The sequence below is a fragment of the Drosophila persimilis genome, unplaced genomic scaffold, assembly GCF_003286085.1.
Source record: "Drosophila persimilis strain 14011-0111.01,24,50 unplaced genomic scaffold, DperRS2 tig00000124-arrow-pilon, whole genome shotgun sequence".
NCBI lineage: Eukaryota > Metazoa > Arthropoda > Insecta > Diptera > Drosophilidae > Drosophila > Drosophila persimilis.
This window is the reverse complement of record NW_020825294.1, coordinates 10,367,073-10,381,257: the sequence shown is the minus strand read 5'-3', so window position 1 is coordinate 10,381,257 and position 14,185 is coordinate 10,367,073. Positions and strand designations below refer to the sequence as shown.

At 42.8% G+C, this 14,185-nt stretch overlaps 4 protein-coding genes and 1 non-coding gene across 5 annotated transcripts; 3 read left to right on the top strand and 2 right to left on the bottom strand.

Moving 5' to 3' along the window:
- Window positions 1–244: 244 nt before the first annotated feature.
- On the top strand, window positions 245–1,170 carry LOC6596263 (proteasome subunit alpha type-1). Its single transcript, XM_002021753.2, has one exon. It carries the CDS (start codon window positions 268–270, stop codon window positions 1,099–1,101), a length of 834 nt encoding a protein of 277 aa, XP_002021789.1. The 5' UTR covers window positions 245–267; the 3' UTR covers window positions 1,102–1,170.
- Window positions 1,171–2,373: 1,203 nt separating this feature from the next.
- Window positions 2,374–3,231, bottom strand: LOC6596261 (protein Mabiki). Its single transcript, XM_002021751.2, has one exon. It carries the CDS (start codon window positions 3,155–3,157, stop codon window positions 2,447–2,449), a length of 711 nt encoding a protein of 236 aa, XP_002021787.1. The 5' UTR covers window positions 3,158–3,231; the 3' UTR covers window positions 2,374–2,446.
- Window positions 3,232–6,348: 3,117 nt separating this feature from the next.
- LOC6596260 lies at window positions 6,349–9,417 on the top strand. Its single transcript, XM_002021750.2, has 4 exons — window positions 6,349–6,575; window positions 8,478–8,858; window positions 8,927–9,073; window positions 9,143–9,417. Exons 1-4 carry the CDS (start codon window positions 6,467–6,469, stop codon window positions 9,295–9,297), a joined length of 792 nt encoding a protein of 263 aa, XP_002021786.1. The 5' UTR covers window positions 6,349–6,466; the 3' UTR covers window positions 9,298–9,417.
- A 1,485-nt stretch (window positions 9,418–10,902) lies between these two features.
- Window positions 10,903–12,170, top strand: LOC6596259. The gene is made up of 4 exons (XM_002021749.2): window positions 10,903–11,127; window positions 11,186–11,566; window positions 11,635–11,781; window positions 11,930–12,170. Exons 1-4 carry the CDS (start codon window positions 11,046–11,048, stop codon window positions 12,079–12,081), a joined length of 762 nt encoding a protein of 253 aa, XP_002021785.1. The 5' UTR covers window positions 10,903–11,045; the 3' UTR covers window positions 12,082–12,170.
- A 375-nt stretch (window positions 12,171–12,545) lies between these two features.
- Window positions 12,546–12,741, bottom strand: LOC6596258. The gene has a single exon (XR_048089.2). It is a non-coding gene; the product is annotated as a U2 spliceosomal RNA (small nuclear RNA).
- Window positions 12,742–14,185: the final 1,444 nt, after the last annotated feature.

Below are 14,185 nucleotides of genomic sequence, written 5' to 3'. Positions count from 1 at the left end.
CTTATAGTACATGTACACATAACCTAGATCTGTAGTAGCACTGGTGACCTTCGGCTACGGATATTCTTTTATGCTTTATAAGATATGCTTCAGTAACTTAACTTTTGAATGCCCTTTCAGATCGATATGTATGATGTAGTAGTCCGGGTTTCATCAATGTCTAACGGACTCGACATTTCTAAACGTATTACAACAACTCCATTTCTAGCTAGCACACGAGTATATTTTTGTATAAATAATTTGGAAGCAAAGAACTCTTCTTAGAAGATGTTTCGCAATCAGTACGACAACGATACGACGGTGTGGAGTCCACAGGGACGCCTCTTCCAGGTGGAGTATGCCATGGAGGCGGTTAAGCAGGGAGCGGCCACCGTCGGACTTAAGAGTAAGGACTACGCGGTGCTCATTGCTCTGTGCCGCGCATCGGAGACGGAAACGATGCAGCCAAAGATTATGCCAGTGGATATGCACATGGGCATATCAATTTCAGGTCTGACTGCTGATGCCCGCTTAATCTGTCAGTATATGAGGACCGAGTGCTTGTCCTATCGGCATTCGTACTCCGGAATCATACCAGTGAACCGGCTGGTAACCAATCTTGGCAACAAGATGCAAGCGACCACCCAGCGCTACGATCGCCGGCCCTATGGTGTGGGAATTTTGGTCGCGGGCTACGACGACGCTGGATCGCACCTTTACCAAGTGATGCCCTCAGCGGTGGTCCTCAACTGCAAGGCCATGGCGATCGGTTCGCGTTCGCAGAGCGCTCGCACCTACCTGGAGCGTCACATGGACAGCTTCGAGAACTGCTCGATGGACGACTTAATTTGCCACGGTATTAAGGCCATTCGCGGCTCGCTGGGCTACGAGGAGAATCCATCCCTCGCAATAAATGTCGCCATCGTGGGCGCCAATCTACCATTCAAGGCCTTGGGCGACGAAGAGAATCATAAGTACCTCGAAATGGCTAAGGCCATAGACAACCCAGAAAAGGTAGCCGACGAGGCACCCCCAAGCGATGACGATCTCTTGGGCCAGGGCCCGAGTGCACCGACCGATGGCGAGGATGCTGACACCATTGCATCCACAGAGGACATGTAAATTCGAGAACATTCAAAATTAGTACCTGTTTCGTTGATTAGTTATTAAAATTATATGAGCGTTACACAATTGTAAGGCATTGAAAAACATACATACGAGTATGTGTCGTGTGTATTTAAGTTGTTGGTATAAACATGAAACACGCCATCCCTCCACTTGTGTTACACAATTCTATAGTTCCAATAATTCCTCCACTTGAGATCAGTGTATGTTAGACAAGACGCTTAGACGTAACTGCAACTTGCTTATATATCTAAAAAATCATAATAATAGTACCTTCTCCCCGCCACAATGAGAGGTGAGTGATGGATGTTTACGGCTAAGGCTCTTTTCATAATTGCTGGTTAAAGTTTTGTTATTATTCTGATCGGTATCCTTTGGTTCTGCAGCTTTTGGATCGGCACCTAATGGTGTGGGGATATCAGATGGACGAAGTGCATGAAGCAATGAACCAACAAAAGCCCGAGCAGGTGGAGTCGGTGGAGATTCTTGTCCAAAGACCAGCTGAGTACGAGTTTAAACAGATAGGCTTCCACGGGGAGAACCGACCCAAGTCAGGTGGCCCGCCGGAACAGTTTGCGATAGACAATGCTGCTTCTTTCACTTAAAAATAGTTCGAGGAAGCTTATGGTAATACTCCGAAAGCTGTTCGAGGGACTGCAACAGGAGCTGGAGGTTGTGGACCTGCGCCGTTTTGTTCAAGGCCGAGATGGAAACGGAAACGATGTTCGCTTATACGGCATGGACTACTTGGGCATTCAGAAAGCCTTCCAACAGGAAGAAGCCGAGTTCAGTTTGGTAAGTGGCCCAAACTGGTCTTGGGTGAGAAAGATTTGACATTTTACTAAGTTGAAGCTGAACGTCGATGGCATTAGCTTGAAGTACCATGGCCGCCCGATTCCAGTTCGGAATATAGAAGTACTCAGGCATGATAGCGTGAGAGAAACGAATCACTTCTTTGCCTCGCATCCTTTATTTTTCGCTCTCCTTGACGAGAGAAAGATTTATGCCACGGATCGATATGAATAGATTACGGTTCTACCTGATGACATATAAGTATTTCATTCGAATGAGATTTAAAACAATACCAAGAACTCCTAAAAAAAACAAAGTTTCATGGCTTAAATTTGTATTTCTTAATGAAATGTTTCTACAAGTAACAAAAACTACATGTTTTTCGCGTTGAATCAAAGGGATAGTATTATTATATGGGTTCTACTCATATTAAATTATATATAAAACTATAAAACTAAACCATTAATTTCACACGTATTCATTTCTTGAAGAAACTTACAAAATAACACTTAAAACAACCTTAAAGTAATGCTAAAATCAAATAATATAATCACACAGTGATTAGGGAGGAAGTGCTCTCAGGGTAGCTGCACTGCTCCCGCTGCATGGCTCCGATCAGATATTCGATGCTGAAGTTCTTCGCGGGCATGGGAATATTCTGAGGCTTAGGCGCGGCTGGGCTTTTCGTTTCCTTCGCCTCCTGCCTGACCAGCTGCTGGAGGTGATTCAGATAGACAGATGCTCGCATGCTCTGCTCGGCTATCTTCAGGTGCTGGCTGGAGAACTCGTTGTACTGCTCCTCGATGGCCAGGTGCTCGAGCTTCTTTACGCGTCGGCTCATGCGGCAGGCGATGGTGTTCTTGTTACGCCGCTCCTGATCCTTGGGCGTGCGCTCCTTTTTGGGAAACTTCCGCACCATGTTTCCGTGATACTTGCATATGTTTTGCAGAGCGGCAGCGCTGATCGAGGTCAGAGAGTGCGAGGATGAAGCGGATGAGGAAGTCGATGCCGCTGCGGTGGTTGATGTGTCCAGACGTCGGCGCTTGGCCAGCGGGAGAAAGGTGCTTCCATACTCACTGGAACTGAGGCTGGTGCTGTCCTCCTCCCACTCATCGTAAGTGCTGCGACTGCGACTGCTGTAGGGCGTTCCAGTGCGGGAGATGAGCTCTTCCTTTAGGAGAAGATCGGCTTTGTCTGCCGATCGCCCAAAATCGAACTTCTTGTGGCGGTAGATTTGACTGTTGCTCTCCGTGGACTGCATTCTGCCGATGATGTTCTGATCTCTATGTCACTTGATTGACTGATGACCCGTTGCCGCTCTACTTGTCTTATATGCACCCGCGTGGATGCGCTTATCACTAGTGCCGCCCCCTGTAATCCGCCAAGCCAAGCAGTTTATGGCTCTGTTTACACAAAATCGAGTAGAAATGTTTTTTTTGCAAAACACAAACAAGATCGTAAAATCAGTTGATTTGCCTGCGCCCGGCCTCTGCGCCTGCGCATGCATACGCACGCGTACGATCCCGCTGCATATGCGCGCGTCCCATCCCTTTCGCACAACCTATTTTACCTACCAGTACCAGTACCAGGGCAGAGCGAGACGACACCCGCTGCGCTGGGGCTGGGTCTCTGTGCATGTTTGTTCTTGTCAGCATTCTGTCAGATGTTTGGACGCCTGGACAAATTTGCTGGACAAATGGAATCCATCGTCCATCGTCCACTGTAGCCTGTCGCCTGTCGCCTGCCTCCGCCGTAGGTGGCAAAATGCGCGCCTATTGTTTGTCCGATGTACTAGACAATGCGATGTCCGATGCTCATTCAATTCGTGTTTGTTCCTCTTTTGCTGGTTATTCCGGGCTTGGCCATTATCCATTGTCGCAGCTTCTGTCAAAGCCGATTGTGTTACGAGTATTCTTGTTCAATTTTTCAATTTTTCGATTTGGTTTTTGCCCAAATGCATTTTGCGGCCTCATTTGTCTATCCTCTTTTGTCTTCGTCGCCATTGATAAGATATGTACTACTCTTATGTATGAATGTGTGTATGTGTAGAACTTCTGTGTGTTGTGCCTCAGTTATTTTAAAGGTTCCAGTTCTGGGAAACCGTAATGCCCCTGTCAGTCTGGAGTCTCTTGCAATAGATGCCGATAAGATGAGGTCTCGGAGGTTTGCCTTGGAATGACTTTTACTTGGGTTGCAAAAGGCAGACGAGAGTTGATAAGGTTTGAGATTGGGACTGGGGGTTGGGTGTCTCTCGTGTGGTAGGTCAGCGAATAGATCGACGTGGGAAATGGCGCGCTCTAGGAACTTTCTGAGAATGAGCGCAGACTGAGATAAGATATGCAATTGAAACTACGATGAGCATGGTGAGCACTGATTAGAGTTCTTGAAATACATAAATCTAGGTAGATAATTGTATAAAATAATAGAGTATATTTGAGCAATATATTATTTTATGGTATATTATAACTTTAAATTAAAATCAAATCAATTAATACAATTTCGTATTATAATTTCAATATTTCCAGGTAGATCTTTCCATATATGTATGCATTTAGAAATGTTGAGGGACTTTACCTGATTAATAAATAACCGCCACCCCGACAACTCAATGAAACCTTTAAATAATTATACAAATAAATATATTTATATCTAAACCAGTTTAATCTAAATTCAATCTTCCCCAATCCCTACATAACATGTTCCATTAAGTTAATTACTCCAATGCCCTTTGTGTTATAAGTGAATAGTTAGATTGAACACCAATTTCCTCCCTTTTTCAAATCCGTGTACCTTGTTTTGAACCCAATTCAGCTGCCAAACTCATGGTATTAACTTAATTATACACTTTTTAAAAAACTTAGAAGCTTCTACTTATTCTGGATTACGATGTGACGAGCTTGTGTGTGTCATACGTCAATTATCACTTCAAGCACGTGCCGAAGCTTCGACGCACTTTGGAAATACAATGTTCACGGGAAAATTCAAGTGCAGTTGATGTGCAATTGAAAATTTGAATTATGTACGAGAACCTTATCTATGAAACCTCTTATCTTGAGCAACTACCCGTAATTACATATGTATGTACACAGCTATGCATGCAAATGCTCTCAAAATATATGAATATACTGTGCACTCGTATGCAAGTTCGAATTGGGTGCTATCGGAAGCTACCATCGAAGCTTAAAAAAGATTACCAAAGATCATACAAATCGTAGCACTGCCATAAGAATGATCGTTGAAAAACCATATGTAGCTTTTAAAAATAATCTAAGAGTAGTTTTTATCTTTTGACACCAAAAGCATTAATTTAAACAAAGTTAGTGTACTACAACTATCTTAAAAAAATGTTATCAGTTGTGTAGCGCCATTTAATGATGGGGTGTACATGGCTTTAAATAAATACGTTTTCATGAGAACTATGTAACCTATAAAATTTACAAAGTAATTGCAGTGCTTGCTAAATTAATGGATAGTTTCCTCAAACAAGATGAGAGATTCTGTACCGCTGCAAATCTGTCGGTGATCCCAGAAAGACCTTTGTATAGTTGCCCCTACAATCGAGGAGTGACTAATCCCTAAACAGTGGAGGTGGAATGGATCCGAGTGCTGGGCAAACTAATTGAGTGTTTGTTTTAATCGCGTTACCCAGAAGCGAATCCATTCCAGTGCCACAGCGACACCGAGACTAAGATCTGGAGACGTCGGACCCCATGCAAGACGAGGAAACATCAAAAGCGGCTTCAAGCGCATCCGACAGCTGCCGGTAGTCGATTGCCGTTAGTTGGTAGTATTTGGATCTGATGGGGGTTGTCGTAGTAGTAGTCGTAGTCGTAGTCGCATCGGGTCGGTTTGGGTCGAGCCAAGTCGAGGCGAGTCGAATCGCATCGAGTCAAGTCGTTGGGTGATTGGTGGCTTCAACTTCACGACTCTGGGTGGGGATTTAATAATGTCGTTTGTATTTCGCTGCTGACTCTCTGTCAACGACAACGACGACGATCTTGTCGTCTGAATCGTCATTAGTTTCACGTACTCGTAGAGATGGGCATGGATGGGCAGTCACTGCAAAACTCCATTTCGTGCAAGCTTCGTGCAACAGCAGAGCTGCATAAGGGCGATGTTCTCTATATTCTAGAATTAAATCTTAAATTCAATTAAAATTATACACAATACATATTGATGTTTCATGCTGGTCAATTATCCTCGTGAGTCCATCCAGTCCCATCCCTAGTTCCAATCTGTGACTATTTTCGTTTCGCCGGCGAACAGAGGCATCCCGCCTCCACTTCCCCCTCCCAATCCCTATTATTTCGCTATTGTCGAGCCTCAGTGTTTGTGTTTGCATTGTCGTTTGTCTTTGCAATTTCGCTTCTATTGGATTTGATTTGATTTGCTTTCTGGCCATAAATAAAAGCCCCACTCCGATCGAAAGTCTCAGACGTCGATTCGCATTTGCATGGGCCAGGTTCCTATTCCTCCCCAGAAAGTAAACCAAACCGAAGAAAGAAAGAAAAAGTCACAGAGCTACTAGGAATTCATCACCAAGAGCTATCTATAAAAACAACCAAAGATTATGAAACTATTGTGGAATATCGTTTTGGTCGCACTGTGCGGAGTGAGTCTGGCAGAGGATTTCGAACCAGAGCTGCCGCCCGTTGAGTTCAAGCCCGTCCGAGAATTATGTGAGTGCTAAAAATAATATAAAAGTGTGACAAAAACTGTGCCCTGCCCACTAAATATTCCATTTGCGAAAAACACCTCTTTTGTGCCATTTATTTCTATATACTCTGAAATATAGTCTGAAACTTTTAGCCGTGTACTTTTTAGTTTAAAGAAGACACAATACAGTGCACAGATATCTTAGATTTTGTGCTCCAAGTGCTTGTGTCATTGAGAAAACCACACAAAATAATAACAACTTTAGCTGGTTATAGCCAATGGTTTCAGTAAAATCACAGATTGCAGTTTCTGTCATCTTCTTATATTTGTGTGGTCAGATTTGTGCAAATTTTGCGTATAATTTAGCAAACAAAACCATGAAAACGTGTTCGATAATAATATTCAGTAAAATGTTGAGAATGAAAATGCTTTACGCAGTGGTTAGGAAACAACTCTCGATATTGTGATGAGTCTAAGTATGGCTAGATAATAGTAACAAAGGATTAGTCTGGGTTGGTAATAGAGACGAATAAATAAGCTCACAAGGATCTTATATTTGAAAGTTTTTTATGAAGATTTCAATGTAGGATCAAATTAAAAAATTGATTTAAAGTGTGAACTAAAACCATCTCATTTTTCTGCCTAAGTCTTTGGATATTGCAATTTTATTTGGCTGGCAATTGAATACAAATCGTAAGAGGATTTCCTAGGGTTAAGTGTTTATCCTAAGTTGGACTTAATCCATTTGTCGCCATTGGAAGTAGGGACGCTTGATATATTATCTTAAAAGCTGTCGTATGTATTAGCAGATAAATAACGAAATTCAATAGAAGCGAAAAGATCGCCATCTCCTAATAGCAATAATCGTGTGAGGCACGCAACGCTTGTGTGAATTTTATAACAAAGCAATCAGCCTACTTAGGAGTCAAAGTTCAAACCGTTTTTCCTTAAAACAATGGCGTTGCACAATAAGTAGTTGTGGGATCGCAACAAAATGTGACAAATTCTATCGAGCTAAGCACACAGATTCTTATAATACTAGTATACAAAGAGTAAGATTCTATTTACTTTTATTGATTACCATAATTAATCCAGCTTTGTGCAATCTGTAAATGGTTTGCAAAGTGCCATTCAGTGGGTCTACAAGCAAACAAAATATATAATATCACGATTAGCATTCTGGAAGTGAAAGCCTTTGCATTTAGGGCTGAGAAGCTTATAAAAAATAATTGATGCCTAGAAGAGGGGAAATATGCACATAGTATTTTTGCATTAATGGGATACACGAAATGGTTTGTTTGGCAGTTTTTGGTTCATTTATTTCAAGTCTATTTTTGTTTGATTCAGATTTAGGTTCTATTTAGTTAATTTTGTATTGTCATGCTATTCATTGTGGCTAACCAAGTGGTTTTTTGTCATAAATATAAAAATAGAATCGTTTCGTTTGGACTGTACTTTGCCACTGGCTGGATTATTCGGCAGAGCCGGACAAGTTCGTGGCTTAAGTCTTTTGTGTGGTATTGCCACTTCCGACGGACGACCTTGTCCACGGCAGCGCAATGCAAAAAGTCTTAATTACAAGCGGAGTCGAGGCGAAACAAGCGCGTTGCGAACAACTGATGTATAGCCAATGCTCGACAGTACAGTAGAAACTCTTTTAATTGAACGTACTCGTAGTAATTCTCGTTCGGAACACAAGCAAAAACAAAAGCCAAACAGCAGATAAATTGCGCATGACGTTGACAATTATGTGAGCAGCAAAACGACGATTACGCAAACTGAAGCTGAAAATTCTCAACTGGAAAATGTCACGTTCTGAGCATAAGCGCATAGATCGTAAACGATATATCTAGCGTTTATGTGTGGCTAAATATGTCAGGGTCCGCCTAATCTCGTTCTAATCTGATTCGTTTGGCATTCAACAGCCGGCGATATACCGACCTGTCGGGAGAGCGATCTCAATATCAACGAGTGCATCAAGCAGGGCCTCCAGCTGATTACCCCTCGCATGAAGTACGGCATCAGTGAGCTGAACATTCCGCCGCTGGATCCTTTCGAGATGGGCAAAAGTTCCTACAGCTACAACTCGGGTCTGCTGCAGGGACGCATTGCCATGAAGAACGTGGTCGTGCATGGCCTCAGCGAGGGCATTGTGGACAAGGTCAACTTCCGTCTGAAGAACGGACAGGTGCGGATGGAGATTCTCTCGCACGTCCCCCAAATGCTGGTCGAGGGCGCCTACAAAGCAGACATCAAGCTCAACGACCTGAAGCTCACCCCAAAGGGCACCTTTAACGTCACCCTCAGTGAGTCCATTAAAGCTACCCTGCCCACAGCTAAACATTATATATAATTTATTTGCGTTTACCTGCAGCCGATGTCACCATGAGAGCGAGGCCCACCGGGGAGCTGTACGAGCGGGACGGTCACACTTACTTGCGTTTGACCAAACTGGAGACTGAGCCCAAAGTGGGCGACCTGCGTTTCTACGCCAACGGCCTGGTGCCCGATCCGGCTCTGAGTAAGCTCCATCGCGCCCTAATTACTAAAACCACTCTCTAAAACTCTTGTGTCTCTTGTGTGTGTGCAGACGATGTCATCTTGGACTTTATAAACCAGTACTGGCGGCAGCTCTATCAGGCCATGCTGCCCGAGACACTGGCCACCTGGCAGCCCCTGATTCTGAAGTCCTCAAATGATTTCTTTGCTGCCCTACCATTCGATATGCTGGTGACCAAGAATTGAGAGAATTCTTTGACTTAGCTACCCATTGTTGTAGTAGTATTTAAACACTTCGGTTCTATATGTTCAGCTCAAGGTGTTAAGATAGTTTGTATCGCAATAAAGAGTATCAAATCCCACGAATACTTGATTTACTTGAAACAAATCAATATTAACCGATCTACCAATGTATCGGTATGACCCGAAAGTCAGCCTACTAAGAATTCCTACTTTCATAGCACTATATTCATGGACACACAATACATTGAGGCAATAATAGATATATGAATAGATATAGCAAAAAAATAAAGAAATGTAGGTACCTACCACTAAACACTACCATGATTGTTAGTGCACTTGCTATCGTTTATAGAAAGTGATTAGCTTTCCCAGGAACTTGTGCTACCCAAAAGAAAGTTGGTTAGACTCGTACTTGCCGCTGACTGGCCTTGGTTGATTGTATCGACGCTTGTCCTCATCGAATCAGTTTGGCTGGAGTTAATTATCGTTGAATCTTTTATCACATGCCTCTAGTTTTGATTGTACAAATTCAGTATGGACGTACATCTCTTTGAATTTAATTATGTGCGTTTGCTTGATAATCGTCCATAATATTTCTATAACAAGACTAGATGTTGTGGTGAATAGGCCCAACACATCGACTGTAGAACACAATATCCTTTTTATTTTATTTGCATTATTATTATATAAAACAAACTTAATTTAGATATCCACTTATACATTTCCGAGACGAACGGAATGTGGGTACCCTAACACGATTAAAGGGTATAGCTTTCTTGCATTAATTTTAAACGAGATCTGCTCGACAATAATTAGGGATTAGGTACACTGAACAAATCGTTTGAAATTACGTGACTAACTCTAGAATTGGCATACAAATTTAATTTATATTTAATCTTACGTAAGCCCGGCTATACCTAAACACTAACCAGAAAGATCACTGCATACAATAATTAAATATTATACATAAGTACTTGAACACAGCTTGAAGCACTACACGAGAATAAGCCAGAAGCCAAATTTCAGAAAACCAGCTCTATGGCGGCAGTAAGTCAGAAGTCTGTTGCACAGTGTAACAATTCATACTCGTACAAGTCAGAACTCAATGGAATATATGTACATATGTATGACACATGTAAGTATCTCCGTTTCTAGGGCGAGCAAAAAGTACAGTTCACAGTGGAATGGTGCATATCTAATTGAACATTTATACGGAAATGACTCACTGAAGCACTGAAGCTCTCTTCAGGTTTAATCTTCGACCAGGCCCTTCGACGGTGTCGTCAAAAAACTATCCTAGGGCATGGCCAAAATAATTCATCCGTGATAAATAGGAATAGGTAATTATTAAAATGATTTGTCGCAAATCATCGTTGTCGTAGGCTATTATATTTTCAATAATTTTACCATTTAATAATACGACATTATAAATCAGGGGGACGGAGCCGGTTTTGCGATCAGTCAAAGTCTAACTGTCTGCCCGATAATGCTCTGCTGATTTACAAGTAAAATGTACTCAGTTTAGTACGAGCTAAGCGGCGCTCTAGTCTACAGTCTCCAGTCTCCAGGCGATAGTCTCTGACTAGGAATGTGCAGCGTTGTGCTAATTTTGAGATAAAATAGCTCGACTTGGTGTCTGAGAGATTCAGTTGTTCGCAAACGTTCTAGCCGCAAGTTTGAACAGCCGATCAGGCATAGAACGGATATACAAAATACACAGAATCTACAAAATATATTAACAGATCATCGAAATGCAATACGTTATTGGATTGCTGTGCCTGGTGGCTGTAGGAGTCAATGCAGCTCCCGCTGCTAGTAGTAAATACTTTTCGGGTGTGTACAATTTTCCAAGACACGAGAGTTTGCATTACTCGTTATCGGCTTTCCACAGCGAACGATTTGCCGAAATGCTCAACGGACGAGGACAAGCTTGGGGAGTGCATCAAGGAGATATTCAATACGGTGACGCCTCGTCTCAAGGACGGCAATCCCGAGCTGAAAATCCCGCCCTATGAGCCCTTCCATCTCAACCGCACGAGCTTTCAGTACTCCAGTGGGACTGTCAACGGCCGTATCACCGTCCGGAATGCCAAGATCTACGGATTCGCGGCCAACACCGCCAAACAAGTGAGCATCAAGGTCAATGGCGACAAAGTCAAGCTGCGCCTGGTCACCTACATGCCCAAGATGAACATTGTGGGCAGCTACAAGGCCGACATGCAGGTGAATCAGCTCCAGCTGAAGCCCAAAGGCGAATTCAACGTAACGCTGAGTGAGTGTGGTTTGGGTTTCGAGTTGGGCTTGGGCTTGGGGCCTTTCTAATTGACTTGATTTTTCCAGTGGATGTGGAGACGACCACGTTAACTGAAGGAGAGCTGTACGAGAAGGACGGGCATCGGTTTTTGCGCCTCACCGGCATCGATACAAAGCCAAAGATTGGAGATTTGACCATCAAAGCCAATGGAATTTTCCCAGATCCAGAACTGGGTGAGTTTACCCGCAGTGATAGGAAAATAAATATCATTACAGCGAATAAATCAGTTGGAATGACCTTTTACCGGTCATTACCGCAACTTTTGACGAATGTCTGATTGATCCCGATGGCTTAACGGAATTTCTGAATCTCTACTTGCAGATCAAATAGCCCTCAATGTCGCCAATCAATATTGGCGCGATATCTATGGAATCATGCTGCCTGAGACGCGTCAGTATTGGCAGCCCCTCTTACTGCGCATGTTCAACGAGTCTCTAGAACTGGTTCCCATCGATCAGTTTATCAAGGAGTAGTTCAATTAGTTATAGTTTTACAATTTGTGATGATGGCTTTATAGTGCATAAATAAATGATTATATTGCCAAGGTGCAGTTAAATAATAATTATTGTATAATTTAATGACCATTTCATTCTAGGCGCCATTGGAGCTTGCCCTTTACAAGCCCAGCCAGCTGGAATAATGGAAATATAAAAAAAAAACTAGTTTTAATCGGCCATTTCATGCCCCAGCTCAGCGTCCAACCGGGTATGTGCGTAAATTCATTCATTTTTTTTCGAAATCGCGCCCCTCTGGGTGACCTACCTCTAATGATAATCGCGTTTATAGGTTAAGTGCAGGCTGTGGTGCCTAGGTCGGCCGACCTGAAGTCGACAATGGGATGTGGCGAGTATCACGGGCCAAGTGCGAGCAATAAAGTGCAATTGAGCAAGACTCAAGCTAGTCGTAACCTAATTTTTCTACTGTGTGAAATGTATTTATCAGTTGGGCCGAAATCCCGGCGGTACTGCAATACCGGGCCAACCCGCGACAGAGGTGGAGCAAGCCCCTAGCACTCCGTCTGATTCCAAAAATCAGTTTAACATTTGTTGTTCTCCAATGGAGAAACTATCAGATGTTAAGCTGATAAGAACAGATACTACACTTTGATCTTAGCCATAAGGCCGAGAAGCGATAACTGGACACGGAAAACAACCGCCTGGCCACAGGTGCTCAGCCAGAACCACTTGGGAATTATAGGGACACAGAAAATGTTTTCGAATTGATTCCTCTGCCTTTTAACAAATCCGTTTACCGAACTGAAGTAGGTAACTGCTGGGTTACTATTATTATGAAGAGTATGTGTACAGCGCCCTGTGAGATCTCCTCTTTCAATACAACCTCATTCACAACATTTTTAGATTTTAGTCAAGAAGTTGGGTTATCCCTAGTACTGCATTGCCTTTTTATACCCGATACTCAAAATGAGTATTGGGGTATATTAGATTTGTGGTAAAAGTGGATGAGTGTAACGTCCAGAAGGAATCGTTTCCGACCCCATAAAGTATATATATTCTTGATCAGCATCAATAGCCGAGCCGATTGATGCATGTCTGTCTATCCGTCCCCTTCAGCGCCTAATGCTCAAAGACTATAAGAGCTAGAGCAACGATGTTTTGGATCCAGACTTCTGTGATATGTCACTGCTACAAAACTATTTCAAAACTTCGTCCCGCCCCCACAAAGGACGAAAATCGGTGGCATCCACATTTTTAAAGATATGAGAAAACCAACGAGAAAACTAACGATAACGAGAAAACGCAGAATCGTAGAGAATGACCATATCTTTTAGACTGCAGAATCTGAATTGGATCGTATTATTATTATAGCCAGCATCAAGAAAACAATTTCATTTTTTCTCGCCCTGTCTCTCTCTAACACACACGTAGCATAGGCGGCTTTGCTTAGAGTAAAACATTAGCGCCTAGATCTCAGAGACTATAAAAGCTAGAGCAACCAAATTTGGTATCCAGACTCCTAATATATCGGACCGAGACGAGTTTGTTTCTAAATTTCGCCACACCCGCTTCCGCCCCCGCAAAGGACGAAAATCTGGGGATATTCACAAATCTCAGAGACTATTAAGGTTAGAGTAACCAAATTTGGTATCCGCACTCCTGTTAGATCTTACTAAAAAACTTGTATCTCAAAATTTCGCCCCACCCCCTTCCGCCTACACAAAGGACGAAAATCTGTTGCATGCACAATATTGCAGATTCGAGAAAACTAAAAACGCAGAATCATATATAACGACCATAGCCAAAGGAAACAAATCAATTTGCAGTGGCTACGCAGCGCGTGACGTCACGCTCAGACTGATTTTCTGTCTCTCTCGCACGCACTCTTTGTCGTGTCGTTTAATATTAGCGGCCTCTGCCGGAGCAGAGCCATACTGACTTAGTATCGGGTATAACTGTAGAGTTGCGGTGTCCGCAGCAACTCACAACGTTCCCCCTCGTTTCTATTACTATTTTACTAAATTGCTTTTAATAGAGAACGAATATTACAAAAAACTATTAACTGTTTTAATCAGCGCTCTGCAGTCTGTTGGAACGTTCATCGAGGTGTCCTCTATACTTG